This window comes from Callospermophilus lateralis, chromosome 2 (genome assembly GCF_048772815.1).
Source record: "Callospermophilus lateralis isolate mCalLat2 chromosome 2, mCalLat2.hap1, whole genome shotgun sequence".
NCBI lineage: Eukaryota > Metazoa > Chordata > Mammalia > Rodentia > Sciuridae > Callospermophilus > Callospermophilus lateralis.
This window is the reverse complement of record NC_135306.1, coordinates 146,255,281-146,277,066: the sequence shown is the minus strand read 5'-3', so window position 1 is coordinate 146,277,066 and position 21,786 is coordinate 146,255,281. Positions and strand designations below refer to the sequence as shown.

At 38.7% G+C, this 21,786-nt stretch overlaps 1 protein-coding gene, 1 long non-coding RNA gene and 1 pseudogene across 3 annotated transcripts; 1 reads left to right on the top strand and 2 right to left on the bottom strand.

The window, feature by feature from the left end:
* Window positions 1–785: 785 nt before the first annotated feature.
* On the bottom strand, window positions 786–11,714 carry Ndufc2 (NADH:ubiquinone oxidoreductase subunit C2). The gene is made up of 3 exons (XM_076846591.1): window positions 11,398–11,714; window positions 4,499–4,642; window positions 786–966 (listed from the first exon to the last, which is right to left on the bottom strand). Exons 1-3 carry the CDS (start codon window positions 11,564–11,566, stop codon window positions 917–919), a joined length of 363 nt encoding a protein of 120 aa, XP_076702706.1. The 5' UTR covers window positions 11,567–11,714; the 3' UTR covers window positions 786–916.
* On the bottom strand, window positions 4,651–11,390 carry LOC143392701 (actin-related protein 3B-like; annotated as a pseudogene).
* LOC143392702 (uncharacterized) lies at window positions 11,266–17,380 on the top strand. 2 transcript variants are annotated; one of them, XR_013090399.2, is made up of 4 exons: window positions 11,266–11,775; window positions 14,092–14,277; window positions 15,784–15,933; window positions 16,612–17,380. It is a non-coding gene; the product is annotated as an uncharacterized LOC143392702 (long non-coding RNA). The 2 variants fall into 2 exon arrangements; XR_013090398.1 differs by lacking the exon at window positions 16,612–17,380 and having other exon boundaries at window positions 15,784–16,148.
* The last annotated feature ends 4,406 nt before the right edge of the window (window positions 17,381–21,786 follow it).

Below are 21,786 nucleotides of genomic sequence, written 5' to 3'. Positions count from 1 at the left end.
TATCAGATGTTTAACTGTGCTTGCCTTAAGTGTCTTCCTTCCAAACCACCCTATATATTGTTGCAAAGGGGGCTCAGAAATACAAACCTGACCATTATTCCAATTAAAACCCTTTTACTGAATTCCCCATACTTAAGGAATCAAGTTAAAATGATCTGATTCACAAAACCCTTTATAATCTGGCTTATTTTACATTAGAACAGAAGCTGGCAATCCTTTTCTGAAAAAGGTCAGATATTAACTATTTTAGGCCTTGCATGCTATAAGCTCTGTCATAACTACTTGACCCTGCTGTTGTAGTATGAAAGCAGCCATATACACAAATGAAAGTGGCTGTGTTTCAATAAAACTTTATTGACAGTGGGCCAGAGTTGGTCCATGGGCTGAAGTTTTCCAAATCTGATCAGAATAAATGGAGTTTAGTTCTGATTGGAACTAAACTCCATTTATTATTTTGTGGTATTGGGATTCAACCCAGGACCTCACAAATGTTATGTAAGCACTCTACCACTAAGCCACATCCTCAGCCCCTAAACTCCATTTAAAAATCTTCCGAATCTCTTAAAACTGGGTCAATGGAAAGTGACCACTCTATGATGAACTACTTTTTTCTTTTCTTTTTAAATATTTATTTTTTAGTTGTAGTTGGACACAATACTTTATCTGTTTGTTTTTATGTGGCTGAGGATCGAACCCAGGGCCTCGTGCTTGCTAGGCGAGCGTGCTACCACTGAGCCACAACTCCAGCCATATTTCTTCTTAAAATGAAAAAATAAGAGTCAGAATACTTGTTCATGATAACTACTTTAATTATAGGTGTTATACAGATTAACATAAACTTCGGCTGTCATGGAGGAAATATGTTCCATAAAATTTAGAAACATCTTAGTAAATGGGAGCAAATATTTTGAAGACTTCAACGCACTGGATGGAATTCTTCAAGAATTTCACCATAAGTTTTCTTATCTATAAAAAAAAGATTAAAAAAATTATCTTACAATTACGTTTTTTAAAGTTTTATTTCTTAGCTAGGCATGCTGTGCACATGTCCATAATCCCAGCTACTGAGAAGCTGAAGCAGAAGGATCACAAGTTGGAGGCCATACTGAGCAACTCAGTGAGACTCTATGTCAAAATAAAAAGGTGGTGATGGTGGAGGGTTAGGGATGTAGCTCAGCGATAGACCACTTGCCTAGCATGTGCTAGGTCCTGGGTTCAATCTCTAGTACCACAATGGCTTGGAAATCACTGAAATATTTTATTTCTTAAATCTGTGGTGACATCTAGATGGCTACCTGGAGGGGAAAGTTACTCCTAGGAATATCCTGACTAAAGGGATGAAGGAAGAAATAAACAGGAAGGTTACAGGTCAGCTAGGAGAGGCCAGTTTCAACTAATGTGTTGAAACCCTCCATGCTCCTGTAGTCAGTGCAGGATGCTCTTGACACACCTGTTGGTAATCCACTAGAAGACAGAATGAAGTGGCTATATATACACCTGCTGACAGAGGGAGCAAGTGGAAATATCTAGGCAAAGATTCAGAAGGCCCAGGGCTGAAGATTGCCTAGCTAGTGGGACTCACTTCTAGGAATTAGAATTAGCCCTCGGGCTGGGGATGTGGCTCAAGCGGTAGCCACGCTCGCCTGGTATGCGTGTATGCGTACGGCCCGGGTTCGATCCTCAGCACCACATACAAACAAAGATGTTGTGTCCGCCGATAACTAAAAAAAAAATAAATATTAAAATTCTCTCTCTCTCTCCCCTTCTCTCACTCTCTTTAAAAAAAAAAAAAAAAAAAAGAATTAGCCCTAAGATTTCTTCAGCTCTAACATCCAATGATTCTGAGTTTCCCCACACCTGATTTATGGCTTTATACCTTTAATTTTATATATATATATATATTTTTTTTTTTTTTTTGAGAGAGAGAGAGAGAGAATTTTTAAATATTTATTATTTAGTTTTCAGCGGGCACAACATCTTTCTTTGTATGTGGTGCTAAGGATTGAACCCGGGCGGCATGCATGCCAGGCGAGTGTGCTACTGCCTGAGCCACATCCCAGCCCCAATATACCTTTAATTTTTAATGGTACTTTATTTTTTAATGGGTTTAACCCAGGGGCACTCTACCCCTGAGCCATATCCCCAGCCTTTTTTAAAAAATATCTTTATTTTTATGTGGTGCTGAGAATTGAACCCAGTGCCTCATGCATGCCAGGCGAGCGTGCTACCACTTGAGTCACATCCCCAGCCCAGCCTTTTTACTTTTTATGTTGAGACAGAGTATTGCTAAGTTGCTCAGGCTGGCCTTGAACTTGGGATCCTTCTGCCTTAGCCTCCCAAGGGATTATAAGTGTGTATCACTGGGACTGATCGTACTAGTATTTAAACTCTTCACTGGCAAAAAAAAAAAAAAAAACAAAACAGCTTTTTTAGACACCATAAACATCACATAGGTGACTCAAGTCCCTGGGAATATTGTATTGTAATACTAATAAAGTTTTAGAGTTGAACAGGACCTTTGGGATCAGTCAGTCAGCCTTACAAATTTTTTTTTTTAATTTTTGGTGATGCTGGGGATTGAACCCAGGGCCTTGTGCATGCAAGGCAAGCACTCTATCAACTCAGCTATATCCCCAAGTCAGCCTAATGAAATTTAAATGCTTTATATTATACATTTACATACATAGGAAAGTACATAAAAATCTATTATATATTTAAAACGTTCAAAATTTTCCAACATTCATTCACATGTTTAGAAAGGATCTTTAGGGGGCTGGAGTTGTGCCTCAGCAGTAGAGTGCTCGCCTAGCACGTGTGAAGTCCTGGGTTCGATCCTCAGCACCACATAAATAAAATAAAGATATTGTGTCCAACTACAACTAAAAAATATTAAAAAAAAAAAAAAAAGGATCTTTAGTCCTTGGGAAGATAAAAATTGCCCTAGTAAGTTAAATTTCCAGTCTACAAATAGCATACATATACGCTCATCAGTATTGTGTGTAAGTGTGCCAAATGTGGGTAATAAAAATCATATTACAATGATATTCACAATTAACAGCAACAGTGTGCTGAGGGAATTACTGTCTATAGCTGGGTGAAGGCTTCACTCAGATGATAAACCTTGAGCAGGAACCTGATCCATGGACAAGATGGAAATAGGGGCCAAAGGAAGAATGTTATAAGAAAGCACATGTCCAAATGATACAGCGTAGGTTCAGGACAAGCATTTCCTGAGCTTCTTCCATTGACTAGTGGGGACATGGTGAGCTTGACCACATCTGCTGATGCCCTCCAGTACCTGATCTGTGCCTTCCCTATTTATTCTTTCCTCCAGCCAGGACTCTCCTGGCAGCATTTTATTTTGTTTTAATTTTATTTTTTTTAAGAGAGAGGAAGGAAAGGGTCAGCATCCCAGAATCTCCTTCAAGGTCATGCCATACCCCCCCTAATTTTTTTAAGAGAGAGAGAGAGAGAGAGAGAGAGAGAGAGAGAGAGAATTTTTTTAATATTTATTTTTTAGTTTTCGGCAGACACAACATCTTTATTTATATGTGGTGCTGAGGATTGAACCCAGCGCTGCGTGCATGCCAGGCGAGCACACTACCGCTTGAGCCACATCCCCAGCCCCTGGCAACATTTTATGAAAGGTGAGTGATAGAAGCTAAAGCAGGATTCCCTGCAGGTTTAGGTCAGCTGTTAATTTTATAAGTGCTGCTATGTGTAGTAGGTTCTGTGCTAGAGGCTGGGAAAACAAAGATTAAACTACATTCCAGGGAGTAATACAGACATAATGTGGAAGATAGAAGGACCAATGGGCAAAGCGTTTCTACCAGCAGACAAGCAATTGACTCTGCCAGTGGAGATGAACCATCCTAGGGAGTTTGGATTTTATCCTAGAGACAATATATAGAAATATGACCAGATTTGCTGTTAGCAGAAGCAAGACTGAAGGCAGAGGTGAGCTAGAGGTATCACAGTCCAAACAAGATATTATCTAGGTAGGCCTGAACCAAGGCAGTGGCAGTGGGAGAGGAAGAGTTCGAAGCTCAGCAGAAGGTTTGAGAAGGCAGAGGGGACATGAATTTTGTTTGCTATTCAAGGGACACAGAAGTCCTCAGTCAAAAATTTGATACATGAATTTAAAAACTTCATGTTTGCTGGGCACAGTGGCACAAACCTGTAATCCCAGTTACTTTGGAGGCTGAGGCAGGAGGATTACAAGTTGGAGCCCAGCCTGGGCAACTTAAATTTAGAAAGATTCTGTCTCAAAATAAAAAAGTAAAAGGGCTAGGGATATAACTCAGTGGAAAAGTGCCCCTGGGTTCAATCCCCTATATCTCTCTCCACTCCTTCAATAAAAAAAGATTTCGATCTAGACAAAGATGTAGGAGTCATAGAATACAGAAGGCTTCACACATGAAGCCTCTAGCATAGATAGGATTAATCAGGGAATACAACAGAGTAAGGAACAAGGTTTTCTACAATTAATTTGAAATACCTTTTTCAGGAAAATCTTCCGGATGTGACTTTATATACGCAAACATGTCATGGTCCCTCACAGCATACATATAGTCTTGCCGTTTTAAAAGATAATAGCCAACAAAAACAAAGGAAGTAACATAGAGAAGCTGACGATGCAAACCTGAAATTCAAATGACAAATCCCAAAACAAGCAAATCAGTCATTGTGCATAAAGAACTACATTTTAACATTTTTAGATATCTAATTTATTGCTATGATATTTCTTCTATCATTCTTTTTTTGGGTGCTTTATTTATTTATTTATTCTAATTTGTTATACATGACAGTAGAACACATTCAATTCATACTACAAAAAATAAAGGAAAACAATCCTTTTCTATATGGCTATTGTGAAAGAACCTTAACTGAAAGTGACCTTGAGCCATCTGCCATATTCTTAAAGAAATCTAGTGATCATGAAAAACAACAATAAATCTGCAAACATAACCTACGATTTTAAAATTTCATGTTTTATAAAATACTCAATGGAAGAAGGTAGATAAGTGCCAAATCCTGAATTAACAAAGGAAAAAAAAAAAAAACAACCCAACAACACTTTGTTTACAATAAAGTTAACTTTAGACCTATATAAACTTATATTCTACTGCTTGTTCAGAATATGATTAAGACAGAGGTAAAGTCTACATATGGTATAAAAGCAATAAGTGATCTGGTTTGTCTGTATATCCCAATTTATATTTGAATATAAATATTTATATTTGAACATAAATATAAATATCATGGGTCACTAAACAGCTATACTACACCTTTTGAAAAATATTATAGATTCTAACAGCTTTTATTATAATGGATCAAGATAGCATTTCATCCAACACTCACCAACCTCAAATGATCATCTTCTATAAAACAGTTCCAGAAAATTCAAACAAAAAAACTAACACATACAGTATCCATAATTCTCACACAATAATGTTTAGTGTTCAGACTTAATGTCACCCTGATAAAATATATCATTTTCTAGCAAACATGGCAAAAAAGTCTGCTGTTCTGTTTTTCTATGAACTTGAAGGATGATAGACTTTAAGGCAAACACTAAAACATGACTCCAAAGACAGCATTGTGGCAGCAGATGCTACAGGTGTATTCTTCAAGTCCTTCTTAGGGTGATGGCCCTGAAAGAACTCTGGAGTTGAGGCCAGCATCAAGCCTTCAAACTACCCGGCATAGTGCTGCATGTGATGATATATTACCACCTGAACATCCACAGGCTTAGGTTTCATTCTGTTGCCACTGAGCTCTAGTGAAGAGCTAATCTGGCAACCAACACTCTTTTTAAATCTTTCTGCAGTTGATGTCCAAATTCCCTGAACATTGTCAAGCCTGTCAATCCCCGAAAAATGACTAAAAGAAGGCAGATGACATACACTGATGGGACAGTTCTGTATTACTTTATCAACAACATCCAAGATGAATTCCATGAGATCGGGGTTGGCAAACTCAGGGTGAAATATTATTTCATAACCCAAGAACCTTTTAGAACAAACATCTATAATGAATTTCTTCTGGTTGATTGCAGATACCCATGAACTATATTATCTACTTCCAGGGATCCATGTTATACTTAGCTAATTCAGGACAAATGTAATTGTATTTTTCCTTAAAGGTTGCTACAGTTCCCAATGACTGCTCAGGAGGGATTCCTACCTCCTGTTCCCTTAGCAGCTGTTGAATGAAAATACATACTATATCTACCTGCAATCAAGATGTGTTTGAGGGCTGAGGTTGTAGTTCAGTGGCAGAGTGCTTGTCTTGCACATGTGAGGTACTGGGTTTGATCCCCAGCATCACATGATAAATAAACAAATAAACATATTGTGTCCATGCATAACTAAAAACATAACTAAAAAAGATGTTTTGATGGCAGCTTCCAATTATATAACCTTCTGCCACAGGTGACTCCATGTCCACTGTCAATAACTATGCCCATCAGTGTATGCTCACCAACTTGTCAAGACATCCAAGAGGCTGCTAAAGGCAGCACTGCCTGAGTTGCAATGAGATAGACTCTTTAAAATTTTTTTTTTGTTTTAATTAGTTATACATGACAGTAGAACACATTTATGCACTTTGATATATCATAAATAGATGGGATATAATTTCTCATTTTTCTGAGTGTACATGTTGCAGAATCATATTGGTCATGCAGTCACATATACACATACAGCAATAATGTCTGTTTCATTCTACTGTCTTTCCTACTCTTAGTAAATACAAAAAAGCAGAGATAATACCCTGCATTCCATCAGACCACAATGGAATGAAATTAGAAATCACGATAAAATAAAAAATAGAAGCTACTGTTAACAAATGGAGACTAAATAATACACAATTGAATGATGAATGGATAGTGGAAGAAATCAAGGATGAAATAAAAAATTCTTAGAAGTAAATGAGAACACTGATACAACAAATCAAAATCTCTGGGACACTATGAAGGCAGTAGTAAGAGGAAGTTTATTGCATCCAGTGCATTCATTAAAAGAATAAATAGTCAACAAATAAATGATCTAACACTACATCTCAAAGCCTGAGAAAAAGAAAAACAAAAGTGTAGATAGACTCCTGATACATTAAATGATTCAAACATAATTTCTGCAAGATACTTCCTATTTTCTGGTGTATTCACTGGAGGTCTGCCATTAAAAATAATGGTCCTTATTTTTCACTCAAGGTATTTTACTCAAAGGTATTTAAAAACCACTTGTTCCATGAATCTTTCCATAAGAACCCAGTCCTCAAAGATTCCATGTCATATTTGCCACTTTAGAGTACAGGTAGGATTACTAATGGCTTTATCCCCTATGAAAAAGTCAAGGTCACCAACATCCCTCAACCACTATCCTTTGGTTTGGGTTGACTACTTTTGCAGACTCTGATGGCAACACATGACAGAATAATGAACTATGGCTCAGTGCTACCTGTAAAGCCAAGCTTGGTATAGCTAGGAAGTGCAAGACCTCAACGCCACAGTCCACCACACAGGGAGGCAGGGAGCCTGCCATGTTTGGTTTGCATGGTACCATTCCATCTTACCCACTACTAGTAGTATATACACTAAGACAAAATACATATACAAGTACTTTGGAAAATGTGGGAAGCAATACAATTGCAAAATATTCCTACAATCTGGGAATGGACAGAGCCCAGGCTGTTTTGTATTCTTCCCTGACTCAAATAGCCACTGCTTCCCCTAACTGGCTACCTGCCGTAAGGTAAACCAAAGTGTGCCAGGTTCTTTCATGTGCCAATAGATCAGACAAAGATCTAGATCCTATCTACATTGATCCATACTCCTCAGAGAAAGACTTCATATGTTTTAGATGATGCTGTCAGTGTCCCTGTTACAAAAGCATGGCTTGCCCTTTCTCCAAATCCCTATTTCCCTAATCTTTACATTGAACTTGAAATAATAAATAACTAAATTTAGGGAAGGTAAGTGATAAACAGCAACAAGAGTTTTAAAAGTCAATGTGGAAGGCCGGGTGTAGTGGCACATACCTATAATCCCAGCAACTCTAAATAATGAAGTAAGAGGACTGCAAGTTCAAGGCCAGCCTCAGCAACTTGGTGAAACAATGTCTTAAAACAAAAAGGGCCAAGGATGTAACTCAGTGGTAGAGTGCTTATCTAGAATGCATGGAGGTCCTGGGTTCAATCTCCAGTAAAGAAAAGGAAAGAGGGCTAGGATTGTGGCTCAGTGGTAGAGCACCTGCCTAGCATGTATGAGGCACTGGGTTCAATTCTCAGCACTACATATCAATAAATAAAATAAACATCCATTGACAACTAAAAAAAATATTTAAAAAAAAGAAAAAAGAAAAGGAAAGGAAAGAAAAGAGCCAGGTGCTGTGGCACATGCTTGTAATCCCAGCAGTTAGGAGGCTGGCACGAACATCATGAGTTTAAAGGCAGCCTCAGCAACTCAGTGAGACCCTGTTTCAAAATAAAATATATAAAAGGGGGGCTGGGGATGTGGCTCAAGCGGTAGCGTGCTCGCCTGGCATGCGTGCGGCCCGGGTTCCATCCTCCGCACCACATACAAACAAAGATGTTGTGTCTGCCGAGAACTAAAAAAAAAAAAATAAATAAATAAATATTAAAAAAAATTTAAAGCAGAGGATAGGAAAGGTAGCAGAATACAGCAGTTACTAATATGGCATTATGTAAAAATGTGGAGGTGTAACCGATATGATTCTGCAATCTGTATTTGGGGTAAAAATGGGAGTTCAAAATCCACTTGAATCTAATATATGTAATACGAGATGTCAAGAGCTTTGTAATATTTTGAACAACCAATAAAAAAAAAATTAAAAAAAAAATATATATATATATATAAAAGGGATGGAGATATGGCTCAGTGGTTAAATGCCCCCAGGTTCAATCCCAGGTACCAAAAAAAAAAAAAAAAAAAAAAAGAGTTGTGAGAAAAGCTTAAGAAAAATTCTACTTGATAATGTCTGCTTATTGAAAAATAGATCTACAAAAATAAAAAAATTTAGCCAAGCTTGGTGGCACAGGCCTGTAATCCCAGCAGCTCGGGAGTCTGAGGAAGGAAGATTGCAAGTTCAAAGCCAGCCTCAGCAAAAGCAAGGTGCTAAGCAACTCAGTGAGACCCTGTCTCTAAAATACAAAATAGGGCTGGGGATGTGACTCTGTGATTGAGTACCGCTGAGTTCAATCCTCGATACCAAAATATAAAAAAATTTAAAAAGATCTGCAAATTTTTATTTCATTGATAGAATATTCCATTATTATCCACGGAATGCTAAGACTCTAGTTTGAAAATCCACCATCTATTCCATTCCCCTTTTTCCAACCCTCTTAGAAACATCATTTACGTGTCATACCTGTTTCCCTAAATGAATAAATTTGCACATTTTTTTCTTTTCTTTTCTTTTTTTTTTTTTTGGTGTTACTGGGAAATGAACCCGGGGTGCTCTACCAGTGAATAACACCCCCAGACCTTTTTATTTTATTTTTGAAACAGGGTCTTGTTAAGTTGCTGAAGCTGGCTGTGAATTTAAAATCCTCCTGATTGCTTCAGCCTCCCAAATTGCTGGGATTACAGGTATGCACCATTTCCAATCACAATTTGTTTTTTAACAGATATGACCATTTGGTCTACAAATATTTGGAGAATTGTTACCATGTTACTTATATGTTCAGTAAGTTACCCCCTCCCTTTTTTTTTGGTAGGGGGATTGAATCCAGGGACACTCAACCACTGAGCCACATCCATAGCCCTTTTTTATTTTGAGACAGGTCTTGCTAAGTTGATTAGGGTCTTGCCAAACTGCTATGGCTTGCTTTGAAGTTGAGATCCTCCTGCCTCAGCTTCCCAACTCACTGGGATTATATGTGTACACCACTGTGCCTGGCTCAATAAGTATTTGTATCATACTTTAGTCTGCTATATGCTAGGCACTAAGCTAGACAAAGTACAATATGCATTAACAAATGCTGCTGAGGATGACAATTTCAATAGTCTTCCATACTTACTAAATTTTCCAAAGCAATTTTGGAAAATTCAGGGGAACTCAGGAACTGACTCCCACTCCTGTGTTAAGTACTTTATAAACGTTATCTAGTTCTCAGAGTTAGAAAACTTCCTTAGAATTCAATGGCTAGTAGGGTGAAGATGCTGAAAAGTCCCAAAGTTTATGCTCTTAACTAATATGTTCTTCTATTTCCCAGAACAGTTAAATAGACAATGAAGTGAGATTATAATAATAATTCATAATTCTGCCACCTTTACTTTCTCTGGAACAGTCCATCTATCTGTATCTCCTTGTGTTCGAAAAGAACTCCCTGTTCACCCACCTCTATCAGAACAAAAGTGTCTATCACACTGAAACCAGTAATGGACTATTGTTTGTTTCCCTGACTTGACTAGGAGCTTAAGAGCAGGGACAGTATTCCTTACCCCATGTATCCAATGCCAGATGGACAAAAGTTCAATGTTGAATAAATACATGGTAAACTGTTTGCATAACAAAAGCTCAGGAAAGGGAACTTCACCCAGCTCCTTCTGTGTGTCAGGCATTTTACCTATGTTCTCTGAGTTCACCTGATAATCAAAGGTAAGTTCAAAGGCATCTCTTCCAAAGTTGTTTCTCTCCTTTTTCCCTTTGGAAATCCATAGTTCTTAGCACAGCTACTGTATCAGCTATTGTCAAAATAGTCTCTGACACAAAGCCAGTAATGTTCTACTAGAAAATTCAGCCTGCTGGTCACTGACATTTTCAAAGTGTGGGTTCCCAAACTAGCAGATGTAACTGTTACCCGGGGCCTGTCCCCTGAACTCATCAATCAGAGTCCGAATTTATCAAGATCTCTAGATTATTCTTATGGTCACTAAGACTGAGAAGCACTGGTTTCAATACACTCCGGGGTCTAAAAACAGGCCTATGCTGCTTACTAGCCACTGACCTTGGGCAAACTGCTTTAATCTCTATGAAGCTGTTTTCCTGAGGAGAATGCCTCCCCCAAAATTTTCAAAGATCTAAATGCTATAACGTCCACGGAGTGTCAGTAATGTATGGCATGGAGTGAACACTCATTTTTACACAAAGCACAGCAGGAACTTAACAGTTGCAGGTCCTTCACAGACTCATTGTAAGGTCACGGATAAGTCCCTGTGTCACCGCACTGTCAGTTCCTTCAAGTGAAAAATGACAGTCTGGCTGTGCCCGATTCCGAAGAGCTAACCTGGCAGACAGCCCAGGGAAACGAGGGAGACCAGAAAAACATAAAGGCCCAGAAAAACAATGCACCGCGCGCAGGCCTACGGCGAAGCCGACCCACAGGCCTGCAAACCCCTCTCCTCCTGGGAGACCCCGCCCGTGCAGGCCTCACCCGCCGACATCACTGGCCTCCGCCGGAGCGCGTTATCTAGCAGGCCAGAGCAGTAGCCCAGGAAGCCGAAGTAGAGAAGCCGCGGGTCGGTCCATTTGGGCGGAGGCAGGCTCCGAGCCTCATCTGGCAGGAACTGTAGGGGCACTCGGCCCGGCCTTCCGTCCATCATGGTGATGCCGTTTCTACCTGAGGCCTGGCCTCGGACCTCCAACTATAAGGAAAACCACCGCGACCACTTTCAGGGCCTAAGCGGCGAACGGTCTCCTCAGAGTACGGGGCTGAAGGGCATGGCGCACGGAGGTGCAGCGCCCAAACACTTCCGAATGCGTGCTACGCCAGAACCCTGCACGAAAGGTTCCGGTATACTAAATGGCCGATGTAGGTAGTCAACTGTTGCTTATTGGGCGGGTGGTAGTGGGGACAGGGGCCGGGGGTGGTGGGGGTGCTTTTTATTTTATAAAGAAAATAAAACAGTACAGATAAAATGAAAGTTCCTTTCCCTTTTTTCCCCTGGAGCAATGATATTGAGGGAAAACTTGAATAAATCCTTTATCACTTGCTTCTGGTTGACTTTAAAAATCACTGGAGGTTACTATAAGTAACACCTCTGACATGTAGGTTATGATGGTTACATTTGCCTGGGTTACTTTTCAGGAACTTGAAGGCCATTTTTGTTAAACCCATTGACTCTTGGCCTGCATAGATGTCTGATGGGTGACCTTTTGACATCAGAAATCTGAAAACTCCACCCTCAGATTGAGATGGCTAAGCTAGACCCCATTCTTAATAGTTAACAGACATACCAGAAAATTGAGAGTTAAAAAGTAGATCAGCCTTTAAAGACATGAAATTAAGATACATCTGGAAACAGGATGTTGGAAAATCAGTTTAGCCTTCAAAGTCTATGTGGTCAACAGAGATACCGAGAAGCCAGAGCCAGGAAAGACAAGGTCACTAAAATCAAACCTATTGAGAAAGAATAATAGTATGCCCTGTTCCGAAAATAAATAAAATAAAAATAGGGACTGTCTTAGATGATAAGGGACAAGTTCCAGGTAGTGAGGTGCAAACACAATTTTAGATTTTAAATCCAAGTTTAGATTTAGAATCATAATTTTTAGTGATTCTAAAGTAAACTATAGTTAACTTTATTAGCATAATAAAAATCACACCTTATTTGGAGACCTGAGATGGTAATAAGTCATGAGTCCTATGAAGAGACATGATGAAGAAGAGTGAACATAAAACTAAACTCCATTTCTACATGTCATGACATCAAGAGATTGGATACCTGCCTATTATGTAGATGCCATGTTAGTTGTACAACCTTTGTCCTTTAAGTTAGCCTGGGATTTCTAAACCCCATGTTCTGCTTCCCTGGTGTTTGAGTATCAGAGTAAAAAGTCTTGTTCCTGTGCTAATGTGTTTTTATCTGAATCTTCTGATAGCACAAGAAGGCATGGAATTTTATGGGTGCTGTGGTGCACACCTGTAATACCAGCAACCTGGAAGGCTGAGGCAAGAGGGTCTTAAGTTTGAAGCCAACCTGGGCAACTTACTGAGATCCTGTCTTTAAAAAAAAAAAAATTAAAATGGCTGGGGATGTAGTTCTGTGGTAGGTTTCCCTGGGTTAATTTCCAGTACCAAAAGACAAAGACAAAAATAAACAAAAAACCCCATGGAGAGTCAGTAATGAGATTTTTCTAACTGCCATTTTCTGAACATGTCAGTCATGAAGACTGATTATGCATGCACAGACCACTGACAACTTCACCTCCAGTCTCCTTTCCCCACACCTTAAATCATCCTGCTTTTTTTTTCTTTGTGGTACTGAAATATTCCATTTATATAAAGCTCAATATTAGGGAAAAATACATTATCTATAGATAAAAATATCACTGATAAAACTCTAAAAGGAAAAGCAAGTGAAGTTTTGAAGCTATGTGGTGAGTATATTGACATACATTTTATTATTTTAATTGTATCTACACTTTTGGGTTTATGATATATTTTATGTGATAATCAATTTTATCTCTTTATTGTGGTAAATAATATTAAATCTATCAGCTATTCTTGGTGTTTGCAGTGCTGGAATGGACCCTAGAGCCTTGTACATGTTAGACAAATGCTCTACCACTAATACTACTGACCCATCTCCCCAGCCTAAGATCCTGCTTTGAATACTTTTGGGTATATACCTAGAATTGGGATTGCTCTATGACATAATATACTGGGGATCAAACCTAGGGCCTCAAGCATGCTGGGTAGGTGCCTCACCACTGAGCTTATATCCCCATCCCTACCCCCTTCCCAATACTTTTTATTTTTTTATTTTTTGGTACTGAGAATTGAACCCTGTGTTAATTCAGTTTTTAATATTTTTGGGGGGGAGGTGCTAAGGATTGAACCGAGGGATGCTCTATTACAGAGCTACATCCCAGCCTTATAAAAATTTGAGACAGGTTTATGCTAAGTTGCCAAGGCTAGCTTCAAACTTGGGATCCTCCTGCCTTAGCCTCCTGAGTAGCTAAGATTAGAGGAGTGTGCAATTGGGCCTGGCTCAATTTTTAATTTTTTGAGGAAACTCCCTACTGTTTTCCATAATGGCTGCATCAGTTTACATTCTCATCAATAGTGCATAAGGACTCTAGTTTCCTCCACATCCTCACCAACACTTTTTCTTTCTTTTCTTAGGTATTGGATATTAAACTCAGGGCCTTCACATGCTAGGTGAACACTACCCCTGAGCTACATCCCTGTGTGTGTTTGTTTGTTTGTTTGTTTCTTCTTTTCTTTTGAGACAGAGTCTCCCTAAGTGCTCAGGCTGGCCTCAAATTTGTGATCCTCCTGCCTCAGTCTCCTGAGTAGCTGAGATTACAGGTATGCACCTGACTTTTTTATTCTTTTGATAGTGGCCATTCTAATGCGTGTGAGGTGAAATTTCATTGTAGTGTGTGTGTGTGTTTTATTGGGGATTGAACCCAGGAGCATTCTGCCTTTGAGCTACATCCTCAACCCTTTTTAAAATTTTACTTTTAGCCTGGGTCTTACTGAGGGTAACTAGACAAGCCTGGAATTAACCACCCTGCCTCAGTTATGCACCACTGTCCCCAGCAGAGAAAGGTAGTTTTGATGTCAACCTCATTCTAGCTTTTAAAGAAAGGGACTCAAAGCTGGGCATGGTGGCACGTGCCTCTAATTTCAGCAGCTTGGCAGGCTGAGGCAGGAGAATCACAAGTTCCAGGCCAGCTTCAGTAATTTAGGGAGGCCCTAAGCACCTTAGAGAGGCCCTGTCTTAAAATAAAATAAATAAATAAAAAGGGCTGTGGATATGGCTCAGTGGTAAAGTGCCGCTGGGTTCAATTCCTGGTGCAAAAAAAAAAAAAAAAAAAAAAAAGATTCATTTATGTGGTATCCATGCAAATGATTATTTTTTCCTAAGTAATATAATTACATTTCTTAATTATCTCTTAGAGATTTGATCTAGGTCTCCTATGGTTTCAAGTTTCTTGCCTACTGAGATGTATAGAAGATAGAATTGGAAGAGACCATAGAGATAATCTAGTTTAAACCTTTTATTTTGTAGATGAGGAAAGTGAACAACAGTGAGATAATGTGACTGCTAAAACCATTTTATATTTGTGGAAGCCGTAGACATAGGATTGAGTTTCCTAATTATTCAGTCTAGTATGCGCTTTTAATTTCAAGACTGTGATGCACACTGTCTTTAATATTTTTAGTTGTAAATGGACACAATACCTGTATTTTATTTATTTTTATGTGGTGCTGAGGATCAAACCCAGTGCCTCCAAGTGTTCTACCACTAAGCCACAATCCCAGCCCTATTTTTTTTTTTTGGTGGTACTGTGAATTGAACCAGGGTTTTGTGCATCCTAGGTAAGTACTTTACCACTGAGTTATATCCCCAAGCCCATGATGCTGGTCCAAAAGTTTTTAATATAAGTGGGATTACAGGTGTGTACCACCATTTGAAGCTCATTGTAGTTTAGATTTGCATTTCTCCTACGATGAGTGAGGTTGAACATCTTTTCAGATGCTTGTGGGTCATCTTCTTTGAAGAATTATCTATTTAATTTCTTTGTCCATTGTTAAATCAGGTTATTTGTTTTTGTTGTTGCAGAGTTGTAGAATTACTTATACTTTCTGGATATTAACCTCTTATCAAATATATGATTTGCAAAATTTTCTCCCATTCCATGGGCTGCCTTTTCACTCTGTTAATTACTTCCTTTGATGTACAGAGGCTTTAAAGTTTGAGGTAGTTTCATTTGTCTCTTTTTGCTTTTGTAGCTTGTGTTTTGGTGTCATATAAAAAAAGATCATTGCCAAATCCAATGTCATGAAAAATTTCCCATTTTTTTCTAGGCATTTTAATTTTACCCAAAGTGCTTGAAATCAGCATACTACAGTGAGGAAGCCACATGAATGTTTGTAGCAGCTCGATTCACAATAGTCAAACTCTGGAACCAACCTAGATGCCCTTCAACAGATGAGTGAATAAAACAACTGTGGTTGGTATATATACACAATGGAATGTTGCTCATCCTTAAAGCAGAATGCAATTATGGCATTTGCTGGTAAATGGATGGAAGTAAAGAATATTATTCTAAGCAAAATAAACCAATCCCAAAGAACCAAAGGCCAAATGTTTTCTCTGATATGTGGATGCTAATTCACAATAAGGGGTGAGGGAGAATAGAGGTAATGTGGTTTAGACAGAGATGAGTGAAAGAAGGGGAGGGGGTATGAGGGTACGAATGATAATGGAATGCATTGGACATTATTACCCTATGTGCACATATGATTACATGTACAACCAGAAGAATGAGAAGTTATACTCCATTTATGTATGATATCAAAATGCATTCTACTGTCATGTATAACTAATTAGAATTATATGTGTGTATATATATGAAAAATTATATACAAAATATATACGTGTGTGTGTGTGTGTGTGTGTGTATATATATATATATATATATATATATATATATATATATATATATATATATATAAAATTCTGATGCAGTGATTTGGGGGTGTACCTTACTGGTAGAGTCCTAGCCTAGTGCATACAAGGTCTACCACCACACACACCCAAATTCAGACGTATTTGTCAATATAATATTTTTCTTTAGGTTTTGTTTGATGTTTTCAATTCTTTTCAAACCAAACTCCTAAATTTTCTTTTAGGAATTTCATAATTTTCATCCATTGTGCTTTCTCTTCATCACTCCCCACTTTACTGATGCTCATGCCTGGCTGAAGTGGCAACTGCAGGGGACTCCAACTCCTGGAATGCTCTCCATGTTCTCTGTGGAAGACCCAATGTGGACGGTGGGGAACCACGGCACCCCTGGCAGGGATCCCCAGGAAGGCTAAGAAGAGGATGAGAACATCAAGCATACCTGGGATAACAAAAAAACAAGGAAGCGGAAGTAAAACCAGAAAATTAAAAAAATCAGGAATATAGAAGAGAAAAGAATGACAACAGAAAAAAAGGCAAGAAGAAATTAAAAAGAGGTTAGAAGAGGGGCTGGGGTTGTGGCTCAGTGATAGACCGCTCACCTAAAATGTGAGAGGTGCTGGGTTCAATCCTCAGCACCACATAAAATAATAAATAAATAAAATAAAGAAATAAAAAAAAGAAAAAGAAAAAATATTTTTAAAAAAAGAGGTTAGAAGAACCTGAAAAACCTAAAGTGCAAACACAACACCAGAATAATTAGCAGATATCTAAACTGCGGCTTCAGAAATTACAGGAAGAGTCAGATCTTGAATTAGCAAAGGAAACTTTTGGTGTTAATAATAGAGTTTTTGGAATAGATGCTATGAATCCACTTTCAAAGGATGGTTTCAGCGTATGGAAATTTACTAAGATAAAATTACACAGTATGAAAAGTTAATTACACTAGTTTTTTGGAAGTCTTAGTTCAAGATGTATTTTGTTGAAAACTGATGTGTTGAAGGAGATAACCAACTCATTAACTGTGCTTTACAGTGAAACATAAGCAAGAAAAGGCTGCAATGGAACAGTTTTGGCATTTTCTTTTCTTTGTAAAATAAGCTCAGTAAACTGCACCAGTTAACTATAGTTTGGTAAAGTCATGTTAACAATTATGACATCTGCAATGTTTTTTTAAAAATATTTTTATTTGTTGTTCATGGACCTTTATTTTATTTACTTATTTAAATGCAGTGCTGAGAATCGAACCCAGTGCCCTGCACATGCTAGACAAGTGCTCTATCACTGAGCCACAACCCCAGCCCAGCAACCAATTTAATAAAATCACTATTGTGAGGCTTTTAGAAAAAGAATTTTATAAATTTCAAGCCAAATTTCTTGGTACCAGCCTTCCATCCTCGACTCCCTGCTCTTGCATCTTTCTCCTTTCAGAACATGGTGCCTCTGTTCATCCAGGTGTGATGCTCCACATGTAAAGTTCATCTATGATGTTTTCCTTACTCTCAAGCCCCAGGACACATCATTTCCACCTCCTGTCAATTCCTCATCTGAATCCAGCCATTTCTTTATCACACTGCTGCCACCCTTCTTTGAACTTCATGATCTTGTACCTAGGTAACTCCATAGGGTAACTGGAATGATCTTTAAAAATATATAGTAGAGCTGGGGCTGTAGCACAGTGGCAGAACACTTGCCTAGAATGTGTGAGGCACTGGGTTTGATCCTTAGCACCACACACACACAAAAATAAATAAACAACAACAACAAAAGGCATTCTCTTCATATACAACTACAAAAAACATTAAAACACACACACACTAACTTTCTGGGAATGGTGGCACACACCTATGATTCCGGGTACTTGGGAGACTGAGACAGGAGGAACACAAGTTCAAGGCCAGACTCAGCAACCTAGTAAGACCCTGTCTCAAAAATTAATATGGGGGGCTGGGGATGTGGCTTAGGGGCTGGGGATGTGGCTCAAGCGGTAGCGCGCTCGCCTGACATGCGTGCGGCCCGGGTTCGACTCTCAGCACCACATACAAACAAAGATGTTGTGTTCGTCGATAACTAAAAAATAAATATCAAAAATTCTCTCTCTCTCTAAAGAAAAAAAAAACTTAAAAAAAATAAATTAATATGGGTTGGGGATTTAACTTAGGGGTAGAGTGCCTCTGTGTTCAATCCTTCATAACACAAAATTAAATAAGTAAATAAATAAAAACATATACCAACTTACAACTAAATATGATAAAATTCTAATAAAGAGCCAAAGAACATAATTTAAACAAGGTTTCAAAAGAGAAAATACAATGACTCAAAATAGCAAAAGATTCTAACATTCTCACAGAAAAGAAATGCAGATAAAAAAAATTACCCTATCATTGGCAAAGATCTAAAATAATGATGAGGGGGCTGGGATTGTGGCTCAGAGTGAGAGCTCTCACCTCGCACATGTGAGGCATTGGGTTCAATTCTCGGCACCATGTAAAAATAAAGATTTTTTTTTTAAAAAAGCCAATGGAAACCTTTAAATTAAAAAAAAAGGGGGTTGGGGATGTGGCTCAAGAGGTAGCGCACTCACCTGGCATGAGGGTTCGATTCTCAGCACCACATACAAACAAAGATGTTGTGTCCGCCGAAAACTAAAAAATAAATATTAAAAATTTCTCTCTCTCTTAAAAAAAAAAAAGAATGATGAAAGAGTAAGTTGGTAAATGTGTGGGAAAATAGGCATCCTCATACATTGCCTGTGGAACATAACCTGCACCTTCTGTGACCAATTAGGCAACATCTATCAAGATTACAACATAGCCAGGATCAGTGGCAAACACCTGTAATCCCAGGATCACAAATTCAAGGCCAGCCAGAGTGAGACTCAGAATAAAAAATAAAAGGGCTGAGGATATATGTAGCTTAGGTATAAAGTACTCCTGGTCAATCCTCAGTATTGGAAAAACAAAACAAAACACACACACACCCCAAGAAACCCAAAACCAAAGTCAAACAAAACAAAAAACAACTGCACATAGCCCTTCAACATAGAAATCCCACTTTCAGAAATTTAATCTTTCATGTACAATCCTTGCACATATAGAGAATGAAATATTGATTGCATCATTATTGTACTTGAAACACTGAAAACAACTTAAATGTCCATTAAGAGAAATCTTGAGGGCTGTGGTTGTGGCTCTGTGGCAGAGCCCTTGCCTAGCATGTGTGGGGCACTGGGTTTGATTCTAAGCACAACACTTTTTTTTTTTTTTGGTGGTGCTGGGGATTGAACGCAGGGACCTGTGCATGCAAAGTGAGCACTCTACCAACTAAGCTATATCCCAGCCCCTAAGCACTGCATTTAAAAAAAGAAATCCATCAACAACTAAAAATAAATGTATACCTAAAAAAGATTAAAAAAAAAAGAGGAATCTGGACAAATTAGGGAACATCTATATACTGGAAGGGGAGAAGGGAAGAAAGAGAAAAGATTCATGTATGAGTATCTTCCATATATATTATATATATAATATATACATATATAATACAATGCTTCAGGCAATGTTTTATTTTTTTATTATTATTTTTTTAATATTTATTTTTTAGTTATTGGCGGACACAGCATCTTTGGTTTTTTTGTATGTGGTGCTGAGGATTGAACCCGGGCCGCACGCATGCCAGGTGAGCGCACTACCACTTGAGCCACATCCCCAGCCCAGGCAATGTTTTAAATCACTTCTCAATTCAAGAGATGATGATTATAGGTGCGGTGACACCTGTAATCCCAGTGGCTTGTGAGGCTGAGATAGGAGAATTGCAAGTTCAAAGCCAGCCTCAGCAACTTAGTGAGGTGGTAAGCAACTCAGTGAGACCCTGCCTCTAAATAAAATATAAAATAGGGCTAGGGATATGGCTCAGTGGTTGAGTGCCCCTGAGTTCAATCCCTGGCACCCCCTACCACAGAGAGAGAGAGAGAGAGAGAGAGAGAGAGAGAGAGAGAACACAACACTGAGGCAAAGGATGGTTAAATAATTCTTTAAAATGGAGGTAGGGGGTCTGGGGCTGTGGCTCAGTGGTAGTGCACTTGCTTAGCATGCGTGACACACTTGGGTTCAATTCTCAGCACCACATACAAATAAATAAAAAATAAAGGCCCATCAACAACTAAAAAATATTTTTAAAAAAATGGAGGTAGGATTTCCAACCAGGCTGTATGACTCCAGGGTCCCAAAATTCTTTTCCTTTTTTCTGTACTAAGGACTGAACCCAGGGGTGCTCTACTACTGAGCTACATCCCTCAGCCCTTTTTAATTTTTGGGACAGGGTCTTGCTAAATTACTGGGGCTGGCCTCAAACTTGCAATTCTTCTGCCTCAGCCTTCTAAATTTCAGGGATTATAGGCATGTACCATTGTACCTTCCTTTAGGACCATTACCTTATTTTTTGTAGTGGGGACGGTACCTAGGGCCTTGTGCATGCCAGGCAAGCACTCTACTAGTGAGTCACATCCCTAGCCCCCTAGGTTGAATCTTGAAGTATGCACAATCAGATGATAGTAGAAAAGTCAGAGGGGAGAAGAAACAGCATGAATGAAAGGAAGCAGAGGTCTTATATAGTGTGGCACACTGAGAATTTTATGTTGTTGAGAGAACTGGACAAGGGTGCAGGGGAGACTCTGGTGAGGCGAGAGGAGTTATGTTTCTCTTTCCCTTTGGCCAAATCTCCATCTTTATGTCTCCAATAACAGATTCAAGAGAAATATGGGAAAACAGAATGGATTTAAGAGATGGAATAACTGGATTAGCATCCTAGGATGCCGCTGACCTTGGACTTTCTCTGATCTTCTTAGGGGGTGATGGGTAAATAAAATGTGTAAAAGTTCTGGTGTTGGCTAGATAAATGTTGGCTAAATTGAATGTTCAGCATTAGGTGACTAGAGGTCCTAGATAAAATGTATGTAGTACTATCAAGGAAGGGACAGGAAGAGACAAATCTGCAAAATCTCTTCAGTTCTTTCACACCAGGAAAAGTTTAAGTGGCAGCTATCAAAATTGCAGTGCTTGCTATCAGAAAAAAATGAGCTGTTCAAGATGTCCTAAACTCAATATAAGAGTAGCTTATATTTGGTTTGTAGTCTCTGATGCCTGGCCAAAGCAGTGCATTAAATAGACTCCTGGCTTTGAATATTATCATTGTGTAACTTCAATGGGGGAAAAAAAAACCCCACAAACCAAAAAAACAAAGAACAACCCCCCCCACCACCACCACATCACCAAAAACCTCCTAGAACAAGGTGTACAGAATGGGGATAGTACACCATCTGCCTGTATGCATGCTAAATAGGAAAATGTAGGAGCTGGTAATGATCCAGAAGTATTCTGTGCAGAAATAAAAAAAATGCCATTTTA

Coding starts and splice junctions, on each gene's coding strand:
- Ndufc2 (XM_076846591.1), bottom strand. CDS start 11,566: ATGATGGACGGAAGGCCGGGCCGAGTGCCCCTACAGTTCCTGCCAGAT. Junction 4,643..11,397: donor GAGGCCAGTGATGTCGGCGG/GTGAGGCCTGCA, acceptor TTTGAATTTCAG/GTTTGCATCGTCAGCTTCTC. Junction 967..4,498: donor GGAAGATTTTCCTGAAAAAG/GTATTTCAAATT, acceptor TTTTTTTTATAG/ATAAGAAAACTTATGGTGAA.